Here is a 13,863-nt window from a genome sequence, read left to right on the forward strand (position 1 = left end):
GAGCGAATAGCTATAAATTCATCATGTAAAAGAATACATGCATTTATTAGTTTGTTAATGATTGGATGAATTCCTCTAGTATTTCTAGCATCCTATTTTATCACTGTAGTGCAATTAACAAAATAAATAGGAATTCATTACGTATCATAGTCTTGAACGACCATTCCAACAGACCAAATTGCCATCAGGTATTCATTAAATCCATTCGGATTTATATAATGTAGAGAGTCAGGTGAGCGAGGATCCCCATTGGAGCCTGTGAAATCGATACCAACCTGGGAATGAAGAGAGAAGAAAATATTTGGCAAACATGTACATTCCATTTCCTATAATTGTTTAGGAGGGTAAGCAAAGACATTAATTATTACACTTCATAAACTATTCCTTTTATTTTATAAAGTCACGGGCTTTACTAAAGTGCTCATCTTTGAACAGAAATGAAAAAATTAAACCAACTGGTTTATCTGCTCCAAATTACAAACTACGAATCTTTTAACCACTAGATATTGCCAGTGTGCAATGTATGGATTCTGAAGAAAGATCAATAGACCTGCAACACTGGGGCGAACTTTAATGTGGGTGAGTATGGTCAAGGCCTGAAAAAGCATAAGCGCATCAGAAACCTGGCTCCAACCAGACATCTGCATTTAATTCCAGGGCATTAGGCTGCATGTGTGCAACCCCCCCCAGAACAAGTGGGTTGTCAATTTCAATACGTTAATTGCTCCACAATTGCAATATTAACATTGCTTTTGCAATTTTACTGTGGGTCCATGTGTTTCCCACCCTTCCTGAAATTCGCCAGAGAAAGCAAGGCAATTGCAATTGAGGGCACTGAAGACAGGGAAATATGCCAATAAGTACAGATACCTCACAGTTGCTTTCTTGCCTGCTTGTGTTAAAGACTTTGTTCACAGTACTTGTGCTGGGAGATCAACATGGGTGTTGCTTACGTTGTATTACTCTAGATCTCAGATAAGGACAACCAGCACAAACAGACTTGTAGATCTACAGGAGAGGAGATGATCAGCAGAGAGATGCAGCTCACAGCAGACCATTAAAGCACCCCAAGATCACTCAGCAGTATTCATCAACTCCAAAGACTTGCACTTCAATGTGGTGTTGGTGTGCAGTGTTACAAAAGTGCTTCCATTATTTGTAATTTTTTTTTGAGAACTTGTGTTAAAACTGAAAAGATTCCAAGGGTGTTTTTTTTTTTTAAAACCAAGTTCACCGACAGGACAAGATGTTGTTTGAAAGCCAACTGTGCTGGAGGCCACCTGTGATTTGGGCTCAAAACAGCAGAACCCTTGGTGACTAGAAAGAAAATGGTTACAGAGAAGCCCCCCCGAGTCTGAGAAAGACTGAAAAATTATGGCTGGTGCCTCTGCAATTTCCACTCTCGCTACCCTCAGTATCCTTAGATGTATCTCATCTGGTCCTGATGACTTATCCACTTTAAAGTGCAGAAAGCCTATTAGAATTAGAACATTACAGCGCAGTACAGGCCCTTCGGCCCTCGATGTTGCGCCGACCTGTGAAACCATCTGACCTACACTATTCCATTTTCATCCATATGTCTATCCAATGACCACTTAAATGCCCTTAAAGTTGGCGAGTCTACTACTGTTGCAGGCAGGGAGTTCCACGCCCCTACTACTCTCCGAGTAAAGAAACTACCTCTCACATCTGTCCTATATCTATCACCCCTCAACTTAAAGCTATGTCCCCTCGTGTTTGCCATCACCATCCGAGGAAAAAGACTCTCACTATCCACCCTATCTAACCCTCTGATTATTTTATATTTCTCTATTAAGTCACCTCTCCTCCTCCTTCTCTCCAACGAAAACAACCTCAAGTCCCTCAGCCTTTCCTCATAAGACCTTCCCTCCATACCAGGCAACATCCTAGTAAATCTCCTCTGCACCCTTTCCAAAGCTTCCACATCCTTCCTATAATGCGGTGACCAGAACTGCACGCAATACTCCAGGTGCGGTCTCACCAGAGTTTTGTACAGCTGCAGCATGACCTCATGGCTCCGAAACTCGATCCCCCTACTAATAAAAGCTAACACACCATATGCCTTCTTAACAGCCCTATTAAATCCCTGAAAGTTGCCACCCAGGTTATGTACCTGGATTCAAAACCTCATCAATTTTAAACCCTTCTATTGTCTGAATTACCTCCTCTTTCAACATTGTCTGGGTTGCACCTCTTCCTTGGGAAAGACCAATGCAAAGTATTAATTTAATACCTCAGCTATGATCTCTGCCTCCATGCGCAATTGGATAATTAAAGTCCCCCTCTTGTTGGTCCCTAATTGGCCCCACTCCTCCTTTCACCACCCTATTATTTAACTGTCTATAGAAAACTTTGGGATTCCCCTTTATGTAAGTTTCCAGTCTTTGTTCATACTCTCCCTCTGCTTCTCTTATTTGCTTTTTCACTTCCCCTCTGGACCTTCTATATTCAGCCTGGTTCTCAATAGTATTCTCTACCTGGCATCTGTCATCAGCACACATTTTCTTCTTTATTTTAATCTCTACCTCTTTTGTCATCCAGGGAGCTCTGGATTTGTTTCCCCTTCGACAGATCATAGCTCGCCTGTGTCCAAACTCTCTCTTCTTTGAAGGTAGCCCATTGTTCAGGTACCATTTTTCCTGCCAACCTTTGACTCCAATTTATTCACCCCAGCTCTGTTCTTAACCCCTTGAAGTTGGCTTTGCCCACTTAATTACTCTTACCCTGGATTGCTCTTTGTTCTTTTCTATAGTCAGCCTAAACCTTATGATACAATGATCACGGTCACCTAAATGCTCTCCTACTGATACTTGATCCACTTGGCCCACCTCATTCCAAAGAACCAGCTCTGGCAGCACCTTCTTTCTCATTGGACTAGAAACATACTGCTGTAGAAAATTTACCTGAAAACACTCTAGGAACTCTTTCCCCTCACTGCCCTTTACTACTATTATCCCAGCCTATGTTTGGATAATTAAAGTACCCCATTATAACCATCCTATAATATTTACACCTCTCTAATTTCCTTGCAAATTTGTTCCTCTACATCATTCCCACTAGTTGGTGGCCTACAGACAATACCAAGCAATGTAATCTTTATTGTTCCTCAGCTCTAGCAAAATTGATTCTGTCCTTGACCCCTCCAGAACATCCTTTTTCTCCAGCACTGCAATGCTCTCCTTAACCAATACCATGACCCCCCCTCCCCCCTTTTTTCCCCTTTCCCAACTTTCCTGAACACCTTGTATCCAAGAATATTTAATAACCAGTCTTGCCCTCCTTTGAGCCAGGTCTCTTATAGCCACAACACATTTCCACATGTCAATCTGTGCCTGTAACTTACTAGTCTTATTAACAAGACTCCATGCATTCACATACATGCACATTAACCCTGATTTAGACTTTATTACTTTCTCCCTTATTCTGACCCACCTAATAACTTACTATAATAAAAGCAAAATACTGCGGATGCTGGAAATCTGAAACAAAAACAAGAAATGCTGGATTCACTCAGCAGGTCTGGAAGCATCTGTGGAAAGAGAAGCAGAGTTAATGTTTCGGGTCAGTGACCCTTCTTCGGAACTGACAAATATTAGAAAAGTCACAGATTATAAACAAGTGAGGTGGGGGTTGGGCAAGAGATAACAAAGGAGAAGGTGCAGATTGGACCAGGCCACATAGCTGACCAAAAGGTCACGGAGCAAAGGCAAACAATATGTTAATGCTGTGTTGAAAGACAAAGCATTAGTAAAGATTAGGTGTGAATATACTGAATATTGAACATTGGTCGTCTCAATTTCTCTGCCCCCCTCACTCACTCTAACCTGTCCCCCTCTGAACTTGAGGCACTCCGTTCTCTCAGGTCTAACCCCGACATGGTCATCAAACCTGCAGACAAGGGTGGTGCTGTTGTTGTGTGGCGTACAGACCTCTACCTTGCAGAAGCTCAACGCCAACTCACAGACACCTCTTCCTACCTCCCTCTGGACCATGACCCCACCACCGAACATCAAGCCACCGTCCAAAGGACTGTCACTGACCTCATCTCCTCTGGAGATCTTCCCTCTGCAGCTTCCAACCTCATAGTCCCGCAACCCCGGACAGCACGCTTCTACCTCCTTCCCAAAATCCACAAACGGGACTGTCCCGGCAGACCCATTGTGTCAGCCTGCTCCTGCCCCACTGAACTTATTTCTTCCTATCTAGACTCTATCTTTTCTCCGCTGGTCCAGTCTCTTCCCACCTACATCCGTGACTCTTCTGACGGCCTACGTCATTTTGACAATTTCCAGTTTCCTGATCCCAACCGCCTCCTCTTCACTATGGACGTCCAATCGCTCTACATCTCCATCCCCCACCAGGATGGTTTGAGGGCTCTCCGCTTCTTCCTGGAACAGAGGCCCAACCAGTCCCCATCTACCAACACCCTCCTCCGCCTGGCTGAACTTGTTCTCACATTGAACAACTTCTCCTTCAACTCCATGCACTTCCTTCAAGTAAAAGGTGTCGCAATGGGTACCCGCATGGGTCCCAATTATGCCTGTCTTTTTGTGGGATATGTCGAGCATTCTTTGTTCCAGTCCTACTCAGGCCCCCTCCCGCAACTCTTTTTCCGGTACATTGATGACTGTATCGGTGCCGTTTCCTGCTCCCGCCCCGAACTAGAAAACTATCAACTTTGCTTCCAATTTCCACCCTTCTCTCACCTTTACATGGTCCATCTCTGACACTTCCCTTCCCTTCCTCGACTTCTCTGTCTCCATCTCTGGGGATAGGTTGTCTACCAATATCCATTATAAGCCCACTGACTCCCACAGCTACCTCGACTACACTTCTTCACACCCTACCTCCTGTAAGGACTCCATTCCATTCTCCCAGTTTCTCCGTCTCCGACGCATCTGCTCTGATGATGCTACCTTCCATGACGGTGCTTCTGATATGACCTCCTTTTTCCTCAACCGAGGATTTCCCCCCACTGTGGTTGACAGGGCCCTCAACCGCGTCCGACCCATTCCCCGCACCTCTACCCTCACCCCTTCCCCTCCCTCCCAGAACCGTGACAGGGTTCCCCTTGTCCTCACTTTTCACCCCACCAGCCTCCATATCCAAAGGATCATCCTCCGCCATTTTCGCCACCTCCAGCGTGATGCCACTACCAGTCGCATCTTCCCCTCCCTTCCCCTGTCAGCATTCCGAAGGGATCGTTCCCTCCGCGACACCCTGGTCCACTCCTCCATTACCCCCACCACCTCGTCCCCGTCCCAGGGCACCTTCCCTTGCAATCGCAGGAGGTGTAATACCTGCCCATTTACCTCCTCTCTCCTCACTATCCCAGGCCCCAAACACTCCTTTCAGGTGAAGCAGCAATTTACTTGCACTTCTTTCAATGTAGTATACTGTATTCGCTGCTCACAGTGTGGTCTCCTCTACATTGGGGAGACCAAGCGCAGACTGGGTGACCGCTTTGCGGAACATCTCCGCTCAGTCCGCAAGCAGGACCCTGAGCTTCCGGTTGCTTGCCATTTCAACACTACCCCCTGCTCTCATGCTCACATCTCTGTCCTGGGATTGCTGCAGTGTTCCAGTGAACATCAACGCAAGCTCGAGGAACAGCATCTCATCTACCGATTAGGCACACTACAGCCTGCCGGACTGAACATTGAGTTCAATAATTTCAGAGCATGACAGCCCCCCACTTTACTTTCATTTTTAGTTATTTTTTCTTCCTTTTTTTTTTTACATTCCTTTTTACATTTTTTACAATCTTTTTTTGCATTTATTTCATTTCATCTTAGTTTGTTCAGTTTGCTTACCCACTGTTTTTTTCAGGTTGTTTTTCTTCAGGTTTGCACTTGCTGCTGTTCAATATTCAGTATATTCACACCTAATCTTTACTAATGCTTTGTCTTTCAACACAGCATTAACATATTGTTTGCCTTTGCTCCGTGATCTTTTGGTCAGCTGTGTGGCCTGGTCCAATCTGCACCTTCTCCTTTGTTATCTCTTGCCCAACCCCCACCTCACTTGTTTATAATCTGTGACTTTTCTAATATTTGTCAGTTCCGAAGGGTCACTGACCCAAAACGTTAACTCTGCTTCTCTTTCCACAGATGCTGCCAGACCTGCTGAGTGAATCCAGCATTTCTTCTTTTTGTGTAATAACTTACTATTCTCTACTCAAGTGTATTCTATCTCTCCCAGTATTCTGTGCACCTTGGTATTGCTCTCTGACATTTCCTCCTGGTTGCCACACTCCTGCCAAGATAGTTTAAACCCTCCACAATAGCACCTGCCCAGTTTAGGTTATTAAACCACTTTTGGCACTCAATCCACAAGCGTGGCACTACGATCCTCCTGACGACCTCATGGCAAGCTCCAGCCACACAGCCTTTGCAGCCATCGTTTCATCTGTAGGCTTCTTCCTCTTGTCACTAGGAAAGGGTATCTCCCTGTAAGCCCTTACAATCCCCAACAGTATATCCAGGGAGGCGTCACTAAAACAAGGCACAGCCTTTGAACATCTGGGCTCCATTCTGCCAATTCCTTCTGTCGTCCTCCCAACTCCATCAACATGCATGCTTGGAGTGTCCCTTTAAATATTGGAGCTGAAGACATCTCTTGCAGGTCGTCAACTCGCTCACTCAAGTTCGGGTCAGGAAACCAAGGAATATGTTAATGCAGTGGCTGGGATAAAATTCACTGACAGATGCACTGCACTTACTTCCAGGTTTCCTGCATGCTATTCCACTCCTCTGCTCCCAACAAGTTGCAAAGTTAAAATCTAGCCCATTAACTTTGTTTCTCTTTCCAAAAATTCTGCCTGACCTGCTGAGTGCTTCCAACATTTTCTGTTTTCATTTGCAAATATTAAATTTGGCTGACTTTAGCACTAGTTGTGTTATCAATAGTTTCCTTAAATGACTTGAGGTTTTGATGGTTGCACATTATCCAGGGGCGGCACAGTGGCGCAGTGGTTAGCACCGCAGCCTCACAGCTCCAGGGACCCGGGTTCGATTCTGGGTACTGCCTGTGTGGAGTTTGCAAGTTCTCCCTGTGTCTGCGTGGGTTTTCTCCGGGTGCTCCGGTTTCCTCCCACAAGCCAAAAGACTTGCAGGTTGATAGGTAAATTGGCCATTATAAATTGTCACTAGTATAGGTAGGTGGTAGGGAAATATAGGGACAGGTGGGGATGTTTGGTAGGAATATGGGATTAGTGTAGGATTAGTATAAATGGGTGGTTGATGTTCGGCACAGACTCGGTGGGCCGAAGGGCCTGTTTCAGTGCTGTATCTCTAATCTAATCTAATCTAATCCAACATTTTCAATTTATAGACATAGTAACATAGAATATATGGTTAATATTTAGAGCAAGAGATATTGAAGACTATGCATACAAGGTTCTAACAGTTCATCGGACCTGAAACTTTAACTCTACCTTCCTGTCTCCACAGATGTAGCCTGATCTGTTGGTGCGTTTCCAGCATTTTCTGTTTTTATTTCACATTTGTTAGCTTTCATTTAAAAAAAGCTATTACCAACTTATTCCAAATAAATAGAAATTGCTACAGGCATCACATTTTGATCCAATATGGCAATTAATTGCCAAAAGTGACTGCAAGTCCCACTGAGTACAGTAGTTAATTTAAAATTGTAAACAAAATTTACTTACAGTAAAGTTCATCTGACAGCCACCCATAACGTAATCCAGGAAAGAATATTCTTTCACAATCTATTGATTGAATATTTAATTAGATTAACTTTATGGCAAAAGTTGACTGTGTGCATTATCAAATTGCTATGGACTTATATTCAATATTCATCTTATTTGATTATTAAAATGGTATTAATCAATCTCCTTTGACGGTGTATGTGGCAAGTCCGAGGATATGGTCACTCTCTTACCTGTCTTTTATGTTGATGTTTCTCTGTCTATCCTCTTAGCCTTGTCTCTTATCTTTCAGTCTTTTTTTTTTTGATGAGAGGTAGTGGGTTGTATGAAATTATATGGGACAGTGAAAGAGCTGCAGACTACACTTGAGATGGAGTTGAAAGGAAAATATGGCACTCAATGGCCCTCTTCCCACTCCCTCAATTTCATTAGTGTCAACCAACCCCATTTCTCATACCTACCACATTCGCTTCCTGAAGCCGGCACTCCCATCATTCGCCCTACCAATTGCCCTCCAAAAGGACCCACTCAATCCCTTTACTTCCCCCACCCGAGCTCTGCAGGCACTCACTTCATTAAAAAAAATGAATTTGAATAAGAAAATGGCAATGGGGTTAAATTAATCCTCTTAAAAGTACATGTCCATTACTTTCTGATTCCACAATCACTTCAAGTAGTACATTCCAGATATGAAAAAAATCTTTCATTTCCCTTCCAGTTCTTTTACTATGTATGACCTCTGGTTACCAAGCCATTTGCCAGAGGAACCAGTTTCTCCCTACTTGCTCGATCAAAACCCCTCATAATTTTAAATACCTTCAATTAGGTCTCCCTTTAACCTACCATAATCCAAGGGGAACAATCCCAACCTTTCCAAACTCTTCACATACTGAAGTCTCTCATGCTTGCATCAACCTCGTAAACCTCCTCTGTACCATCTCAAAGGCCTTGCCATCCTTCCTAACATGTGGTGTCCAGAATCGCACCCAATGCTCCAGCTGAGGCGTAACCAGTGATTTGTAAAGGTTTAGCATGACTTGCTTATTTTTGTACTCAATGTCCCTGTTTACAAAGCTAAGTATCCTATATGCTTTCTTAACTGCCTTCTCAACTTGCCCTGCCACCTTCAAAGATCTGCGAACATTCACCCCCAGGTCACTCTGTTCTTGCACCATGCTCAAAACAGTACTATTTAGATTATACCGCTTCTCCATGCTGTTCCCCTAAAGTGCATCTCTTCACACTTACTCATGTTAAATTGCATCTGCCATCAAGGTTCCTGCTCAGCTGCGCAAATGCGCGGCCATGGAGCAGCCAGGAGAGTACGGTGCAGACCTAGCCCTGTGGTAAATACTGCATGTGCGCGGCCACGCAAAAAAATTTCAAGGTCCTGCATTCTGAACAAACTGGCCATGCACACCAATGGAATCTTCAAAGGAACATTGTCTGCCCATTTCACCAGTCTGTTTATGTCCTCTAGGTCTGCTACTATTCTGCTCACTATTTACTGTGTTGTGAAAATTTGTATCAACCATCAACTTTTATGTACACACAAGAAAAGTAAGTACTTTTAATACAGATTCCTAGGGACCTCACTGCATACTTTCTTCCAGTTAGAAAAACACCCATTCTCCACTACTCTCTGCCAGCTATCCCTTACCACTATCGCTTAAATACCACGTACTTCCATCTTACAAATAAGTCTGTTATGTGGCACTTAATCAAATACCTCTGACTGCCCTTTTCAAGACTAGCCAGGAGAAAGGATACGGGGCTTTCAGCTTGGATTTCCTATGCTGGAAGTTCCTGCTTCCCTAACCCATTAGTGACCTGATGTAACACTGGAGGCTGGTAAACTAAGTGAGATGAGATGCACAGACTCCAGAAAGGTAGAACTGGTAAGTGGCCTAGATCCCTGAAGAACAGGTAGTTTTTTTTTAAACTTTGAAAACGTTATGTGGCTTAAATGCTTTCTTAAAATCCATATGGATAACATCCACTGTATTCCTTTCATCAACCTTCTCTTACTTCAAAAAATTCAATTAAATCAATCAAGCACAATTTGCCTTTTACATATCAGTGCTGGCTCTCCTTAATTAACTGAAACCTCTCCACGTGCCTGTTATTTTTTACCCCTTGATTCTTGTTTCTAAAACCTTACCCGCTGATGTTAAATTGACCGGCCTGTAGTTACTAGGAATGTCCTCACACCCTTTCATGAATACGGATGTTAAATTTGTCACTCTCCAATCCTCTGGCACCTCCAGCCACATCTAGGGAAAACTGGAAGATATGGCAAGCCCTTCCGCTATCTCTACCCCCAATTTCCCTTAGACACCTGCAATGCAAGCCATCCATTCCTAGCATAGCCACATAAAAGGCTGGTTAACAAAATTCAGGCTCATGGAATAGGAGTGTAAGTGTCAGCTTGGGTAAAAATTTGGCTTAAGGACGGAGCAGGAAGTAACAGTAAATGGTAAATATTTTTCAGACTGGATGATGGTAGAGAGTGGTGTTCCCCAAAGGTCAGTGCTAGAACCACTGCTTTTTTAATTTATATAAATGACTTGGATATTGGAATACAGAATACAATTTCAAAATTTGCCGATGATACCAAACTTGGAGGTTTGGCAGACAGTGAGGATATCAATCAATTGGAACAGGACCTATCTAGATAGGACCTAGATAGCAGAATGGGCAGAAAAGTGACAGATGGAATTTAAACATAGAGAAGTGTGAAGTAATGTATTCTGGCAGAAGGGAAAGGCAATATAGACTTCATGGCACAGTTTTAAAGAGTGTACAGGAACAGAGGGACCTGAGAGTTCATTTGCATAGATCTTTGAAGGTGGCAGGACATATTGAGACACATATGGGATCTTGGGCTTCATAAATAGAGGTATTCAGTACAAAAGCAAGGGAGGTTAAGCTGAATCTTTATAAAGCTTTGGTTTGGCCATAACTAAATGTATAATGCCAGGTTTTGGTCACTACACTTTAGGAAGGAGATGAAGGTCCTTGAGGGGGTGCAGAGGAGATTTACCAGAATAGTTCCAGGGATGAGGGAATTTAGCAACAAGGTTAGATTGGAGAATCTGGGTGTATTCTTCTTGGAGCAAAAGGAAGTTTAGGGGAGATCTGATAGAGGTGTACAAGATTGTCAGGTTTAGACAGGTAGCCAAAGAAAAGCTGTTCCCATTAGCTGATGGTACAAGGCCTAAGGGACACAGATTTAAGATTTTAGGCAAGAGGTACAGGGGGAAATGCAAGGATAAACTTTCTTTATGCAGCGAGCGGTAATGGCCTGGAACACTCTACCTACGCGAGTGGAGGAAACGGAACCGATCAATAATTTCAAAAGGAAATTGGATGGGCACTTGAGGGAAATAAACTTACAGGGCTACAGAGATAGAGCAGGGGAAATGGGACTGACTGAACGGCTCTACAAAAGGAGCTGGCAGGGACTTGATGGGCCAACTAGCCTCCTTCTGTGCCATAATGACTATGACTATTATAACCCTTATTTTGGCTCTTAGAAATTGAACTTAACAGCAGATTTTTAAAAATACTGAAAACATTTTGGACAATTTGATTGCGGTTTCATCTTCCTCTCCTGAACCTAATGCTGCCCTTATTGGGCGTGGCTACAGATGCGGTGGTTGCCCTCGAGCATCTTGTCCAAGCTATTATATCTGTGATCCTGGACAGTATAAGCCATGATCATTCTACCATAGGAGACACTACAGTTAAGTGCAGTCCTTTGTTTAGCACATGTACAGTGCACTTCAGCACAGATCACCCAGGCCGCTGTGGCCAACTCAGAACTTGGAAGAGATTTCAGCTCTAGGTCATTTGGACTACTGTCAAAACACCTTGATCAACTTCCTCCTTTTCTCCTTACACTCCAAATTCTCCCTACGTTTTCATCTTAGTAATTACTAATAATTAAAGAGTTACTGAAGTGAAAGGCTCAAAATTCAAAGGGTTATAACGTTAGAATGATGCAAATTTGACAGCAAGGACAAGACATTTTTTAAAGTTACATAGATAGATACTCAAATAAGTATATATACTTTAAGTAATTTACTTGGAATGAAGAAAGCAAGTCACATTAAAGAAAATAATCTGCACTGCCAGTTTGATTCAGTGGTAGTACTCTAGCCTCCCAAGCTAAACCTTTATGGGTTCCAGTCCCACAATATACTGGAGCTTGTAAACTAGGCTGGCTGGCTTTAATGCACCATTGACTTTCAAATGAGAGATTAAACCAAGGACCTTATTAGATGCACTTTCTGTGAAGAACACGGAATTCTACTGACATCATGGCCTATACTCATCCTTCAACTCACACCAACAGAAGAGCATTAGTTATTCATCTCACTGTTTGTGCAATCTTGTTGTGCAAAAATTGCCTGCACCAGTTGCCTACAAAGCAATGACTGCACTTCAAATGTTACTCATTTGTTATGAAGTACTTTGGGACTTACCAAGGGTGTGAAAAGTGCAATATAAATGCAAATTCATTTTTTTTTGCAAATCTTTTAACAATGGACAATGAAGGAAAAGAATTATTTGCCCACCAATTTACTTGCCTTTGTAACTAAACTAATCCATAAGCCCAAAATCACACAAGGGATATTATGCCAGCTTAAAATTTAAAAACAAGCATGTTATTAAAGCAAAAAAAAAAAGCCAACAGGACTTACCTGGCATGATTTAACAATCACAGTCCCTGAATTTTTGTAACTCTTCTTTTTCTGTTTTTTCTTTGGATTAATACATTCAAACTCAGTCTGTGAGAGAAGCACCAATATCAGAATCGGAGCACAAAGTCTCAGAATGATGTTAATGTAACTAAACCGAATAGCTGAGCAAAATGGCCCAGCATCTCCTTTTGACATCAAAATACTCAAACAACTTAAGTTTTCTTCTCGACTATACATTTAAAAATATAAATTATCAATATTGATGGCCATTGGACTGACTCTATGGGGTAAAAATTGATCTGCATTGCCCCCAGTTTATGCCCAAGAAAGCATAAGAATTTAGTGGGGTGAACTGTGCCCAATTTGCATAAGCTTTAGTCCCACTTCTAAGTGCCCCTTGAGTATATTAATGAGGGGCTAACACCCCTGTCGAAGGACCCCTTTACAAAAGTAGTTAGCAATGAGCAGGGCAGGTGTCAGGCTGGCCTCCCTTGGGATTCATCAACATCCCCCACAACCGCCAACTAAAGAATAAAGGCACTTTTTTTTTGAAGAAAAACCTCTGAGTTAGGGGGAATAGAAGTGCTTCTTGACTCCACAGTTGTCAGAATCACCCATCCCCCTCCCACCAGAGCTCACTCCAACTCCCTCCTGGCCCTTATCCAAGTGTCAGTGCTAAAATGTTTTTTTCATTCAGTCAGTTGCCTGTGAAGGTGCATCCAGTGCTGGCAACACTGTGTGCGCAAATAAGGCCGGAGGACCAGTTTCCCTCAAGCCTGAGGCCAGAGTAAATTTCTACCTCTGTTTTTACAAGTGGATCTGATTGCACAACACATGAGCAATGCTACCTCTAGGCAGGGCCATAGGTGTATCAACAGAATATCACAGCAGAAACTAATGCAAGTGCCAAGAGAAGTCAGCTCTTCCAACACGCAAGAACATAATTTACTCATCAACCTTCCTCATTAAATTGAAGTTTTAATAAGTATTTTTCTCTTTTGAAGATGTGATACATACAGTTGCTAATCTTCTTTGGAGCTTCACAAAACAATAGAATGCAATTTTCACTGTATTGTAAGATGACCACATTATTATACCCAAACCACACCCATTGTTTTCTTTCAAGTAGGATGGTTGATTTACAAAAAGGCACTAAGTAACATGTGCTGCATGTTACCCAGTGAAGTGTGCAGTGAGTGAAAGGTGTGTGCCTCAGTGCAGTACTCAATGGAGCCAAAGACCAAGGCTGCCAACTGTAGCTATTTAGTTTGCAACTGGTTGCAAGTTGAAATTTCCAGCTTCTGAACTCCCAGCCAGAACTGGGATAAGTGCTTTCTTTGTCGTGGCAACAGATGGAATGATGCCAGACAGAAAAAAATACCACAGTCTCATTAGAAGAATATGCTGATAGGTTTAGATGATGCAAGGTAGGAAGAGGTTCATATGGAGCATAAACACCAGCACAGA

At 42.8% G+C, this 13,863-nt stretch overlaps 1 protein-coding gene across 5 annotated transcripts in view; it reads right to left on the reverse strand.

Annotated features, from left to right (window-relative positions):
* Positions 1–13,863, reverse strand: part of LOC137369916 (copine-3-like) — an 84,234-nt gene that overhangs the window by 29,686 nt on the left and 40,685 nt on the right. For all 5 annotated transcript variants that reach the window (XM_068031646.1, XM_068031650.1, XM_068031648.1 and 2 more), the window contains exons 9-11: positions 12,397–12,483; positions 7,691–7,750; positions 142–275 (exon numbers count right to left, since the gene is read on the reverse strand). In XM_068031646.1, coding sequence (XP_067887747.1) covers positions 142–275; positions 7,691–7,750; positions 12,397–12,483 — 281 coding nt within the window. The remainder of the gene's footprint in view (positions 1–141; positions 276–7,690; positions 7,751–12,396; positions 12,484–13,863) is intronic.

This window comes from Heterodontus francisci, chromosome 5 (genome assembly GCF_036365525.1).
Source record: "Heterodontus francisci isolate sHetFra1 chromosome 5, sHetFra1.hap1, whole genome shotgun sequence".
In the NCBI taxonomy this organism is placed as follows: domain Eukaryota; kingdom Metazoa; phylum Chordata; class Chondrichthyes; order Heterodontiformes; family Heterodontidae; genus Heterodontus; species Heterodontus francisci.